The sequence below is a fragment of the Antrostomus carolinensis genome, unplaced genomic scaffold (genome assembly GCF_000700745.2).
Source record: "Antrostomus carolinensis isolate BGI_N321 unplaced genomic scaffold, ASM70074v2 scaffold33475, whole genome shotgun sequence".
NCBI classification, from domain to species: Eukaryota; Metazoa; Chordata; class Aves; order Caprimulgiformes; family Caprimulgidae; genus Antrostomus; species Antrostomus carolinensis.
In genome coordinates this window covers 1-3901 of record NW_010317608.1, presented here as the reverse complement: position 1 = coordinate 3901, position 3901 = coordinate 1, and the positions used below count along the sequence as shown (strand labels likewise).

General features: G+C 57.2%; 1 protein-coding gene across 1 annotated transcript in view; it reads right to left on the bottom strand.

Moving 5' to 3' along the window:
* The window catches only part of LOC104525476 (zinc finger protein 469), a gene marked incomplete at its 5' end in the record, with an annotated part of 11680 nt that extends 7788 nt beyond the window's left edge, over positions 1-3892 (bottom strand). Inside the window, 2 exon segments of the mRNA XM_010168642.1 lie at position 1; positions 3-3892. The exon segment at position 1 is cut by the window's left edge and continues 2120 nt beyond it. Of these exon segments, the coding sequence (XP_010166944.1) occupies position 1; positions 3-3892 (3891 nt within the window).
* Between the last annotated feature and the right edge of the window lie 9 nt (positions 3893-3901).

The following is a 3901-nucleotide window of genomic DNA, read 5'->3' as shown; positions in this document are numbered from 1 at the left end:
TGTGGAACTGAGTCATGTCTTCTGGCAGCATCGGAGCCACCTCTTCCATGAGGGACCAGTCTTTCTCTGGCATGAACGGTGGATAGGGTTGCTCAAACGGCAGAGGCTTGCTGGGGGGATTGCTGGAGCAGGTAAATGTTGTCACATAACTGTCCTTGCTCACAGAAACACCCTCGTACAGTGGTGGATCAAACTCAGGGACGGGAAGCTCTCCAAATATCGTAGAGGAATCAAAGCTGAGAGGGGAGGAGACCTTGCCCTGTGATGTTTCTGCAGGGTAGGGGGAGATGCTGGCGTGCTTCTGCTCAAAGGAACTAGCGTTGATGTCATCCCGGCATAAGTACATGTCATCCATGTGTGAGGAGCCCAAGGCTGAGGGCTTTGAGAAGAGGTTGTCATCGTAGTGTCCAGGAAGGCCTTTGGGATTGAAAAATGTGTTGTCGCTGCTGATGTAGGGATCAGGCGCCTTGGCAGTGAGCATCATCCCCACTGCATCCCCCCCGTACGGAGCAACTGGCGTGGGATAGTCCTTCTGATTGTCACAGAGCTCCTGTGCCTTCAAGTATTTGACACCTGCTTCCGAGTAGGTGGCACTCACATTGCCAGACCTAGCTTCGTTACCGTCGTGGGATGGAGCAATTAGCTCTTCTGCATGGTACTTCACCCCATTGCTCGTGAAAGGGCCAAACTGATGCCTCTGGTTGTCCATGGACAGCTCGGGTGAGTCCTCCAGGGTGGGTTCTCCTGCCTCACCTGTGTGCTTTGCTGCTCCTTTGGGTTCTTCTGTTCCCTCTTTACAGGTGAGTCCAATGGGGCTCCTGTCTGAGGTGGCTGTGCTGGGCAGCTGCCCTTCCTGGGGCTGCAGTAACGACTCCTCCTTCGCACAGTCCATCACTGCAACATCTGGTTCAGTACTTGGACGTGTCCGGGAGCCTTCTAGCAAAGGTTTGACTGACCCAAACTGCCTGCTGCCCCTGGAAAAGTCCTCTTTGCTCTTCTGGCTCTTTTTTGGGCTCTTATCCTCAGGAAGGCTGAGCAGAGTCCTTGGTGCACGTGTCAGGCTGCCTGAGCGCCTCCTCCTCTGCGTGCCTCCCTTCTCGCTGCCCGAGCTGGCCCCATCAGCGTGGGGTGGGCTGGTTCCCACCTCGCTGGCCATGCTACCGCTGTGGTTGCTGCTGGTAGACGACTGGCTGCTCCGTCTTCGGACTCTGGCAACACAATCCTCTTTCTTGGCATCCTCCTGGCTGGGGACCCCACCACATTCCTGTGTCTCCCTTTTCTGACCGTCCCTTTTCCGGTTGTAGCTCCAGGCTGGGTCTTTCTCTTTGGTTCTCTCACTTCTCCCCGGGTGTTTCTTGCTAAAGTTGTACTTGGTCCTCCCAGTGAATCCTGTGCCACGCTTCTTCCTCCCCTGGAGCTTGCTACTCTCTGCCCCATCATCATCTGAATCGGAGACATAGTCGTATTCCCGAAACCTGTTCTCCTTGGTGGGTGGCACCAGCCTCTCGGTGACTTGGGGGAACTGTGCCTGCTTGCTGCTCTTCACCTGCAGTTTATGGAGCTTGTTCTTCTGCTGCACAATCTTGTGAATGAGTTCCTTGCTCCATGTCCCACTTCGGGGCTTCCGCTTCTTCACATCCTTCATGGAGAACCGGGGTGGCTTGGAGCTCTTGGTGGCAATGCCTGGCTCCACCTCACTCTTTGTCGGGGGCTCCTGGTTGAGCTTCCTGGGATGCTTTTGGCTAGAGGTGGACTTGGAGGAGGTGGTGGCTGGTGGGATGCTGTTCTTCCTGCCCGCCCGCAGCCTGGCTGTCCTCTCTGCTCCAGCTGCCGTGGGATCCAGCTCCTGGGCTGTCAACCTCCGTGCCGCCCGTCCCTTGTGAAGGTGCTGCTTTCCTGCCCCTCTTTTCCTCTGCTCCCCACCCAGGTGGCCATCTTCATAAAAATAGCCATCCTTGGGCTGGCCCGCTGCCTTGTCCTCCACTGCTGCCTGCTTTGATTTGCTCTCTGAGGCCAGGGCTTCCTTTGCCTTGTGGGACATCCCACCGCCGGCTGCCTTCACGCCCGTCAGCTCCTCATCAGCAAACACATCTATGAAGCTGCTGTCGATCTCTGGGTTATCTGACTGGTAGCCCAGGCCATTGAGGGCTTCGGTGATCAGGCTGTCCAGCTTGGCATCATCGATGTCCAGGTCCGAGGCGGTGAGTGGGAGGGAGCTTGTGGTGAGACCGTTGAAGAGGCCACCCTTCAGAGCATCTTCCTTGCCCTCGCTTTTGCTTTCCCCATCCAGCAAGAAGTCATCGCTCTTGTTTAACACCAACAAATGTGCTTGAGGGTCTGGAGAGAGCCCCATGCTTGGGGGTTTGGGGGGCTCCGGGGGGAGCGCTTTCCGCCCCTCGGCTGCCCGGGGAGCATCCTTGCCCTCTCCTTGGGGAGCGGGATGGGAGGTGCAGAACTGGCGGTGCTGCAGGAAGGAGGAGAGGTTGCTGTAGTTCTGGTCACACTGCTTGCAGGTCAGGAGCACATCCAGCTGGTCCAGGCTGGCACTGCTGAGTGAGTTGGCCAGCAAGTGATGGGAAGAGTAGGGTGGTGGAGGCTGCTCCCCATCCAACCCATCTGAGCATCCTTTGGCCACCTCCACGCCAGGTTTGTGGAAGGGGCTTGTTGGGGTGCATTTCAGGAGGTTGTCATCTTTCAGGGCATCAGGAGGGAAGTGGAAGGACTTGATGGAGTCTGGGGGGTGGTAATGAAGTGAGCCTGAGCTCAGGACATCGGAAGGGTGGAAGGTTTTGTTGCTGTCCTTGGGATGGCAGGGGTGCTGGAAGAAGGGAGAAGGGGTCAGCGCTCCAGACATCTGACTGTCTTCAAAGCTGGGGTTGAGTGGGCTGCTGGACATGGGGGAGAGTGATGAGCAGGTGCTGCTGCAGGTGGGGTTGGGGACAGGGGACGGCAGTGGGGACTCACAAGGGGAGGCAGCCACCAAGGCTGATGATGGCAGGACCAGCGCTGAGCCTGACGAGTTCCTGGAAGGAGGAGCAGGAGGACCTGCTTGACCCATGCTGTAGAAAATGGCTTTGCTTCTTGAATCACAGGCAGGAGACCCTGGCTCCTTCCCGCTTTCAAAAGAGAAAGTGCCCGTTGAGTTGGGGTCTCCCCTCTGGACCCCAAGGCTCTCTCCCGACAAGAGTTTTTTGCCGTGATACCCCGGTGAGTTACTCATGGGGGGCCCTTTCTGGCCTTTCCCGCTCCCCTGCCACTCCACCGTGCCCAGGGGGAAGGGGAGCTTCTGGCTGGTGACCTGTCTCGACAGCTCTAGCCTGTTTTGACCGGGCATTGCAGAATTGAGGTGTATCTGCTGCCAAGGCATCCTGGCATTATTCTGCCTGTGCTGCCTCTGCTCGGGGCCAGACTGGCATTCGAATGAGAACTGGTTTCCAACAGGGTTTGAATAAGGTGCTGAATTCTGGTCCATGGGAGAAAACGCCTTAGTGGCACCTTCCCAAGCTTGCACAAGCCTGGGGTGGGTGGGTGCCGTAGTGGGAATGCTTGTCTCGAAAGGCACGGATCCTGCGCTGGCGCTGCCCAAGGGGGAACTGCAATAGGCTTTGCTCTGAAAGTGCACTTGGGAGAGAGAGTTTGGTGGCATGTTCCTTCTCAGAGGGCTGCTCTGGACCAGCAGCCGTGGGTTGGGGACATTGTCCTTCGCTGAGGCTTGCCTCGTACCGACTGGCTTTGGCATATTAGACGAGTGTAAACTAGACGGAAAAACAGCTTGGTTTTCTTGGAAAGTGCTTGGGTTTTGGTCGATAGCACCAGACGATGAGAGAGCAGCACCATTGGGGTCAGAGGGATGCTCGCTCCTCCCCTTGTAGCACGGCAGCGGGCCGTGGTGCGGGGCTGA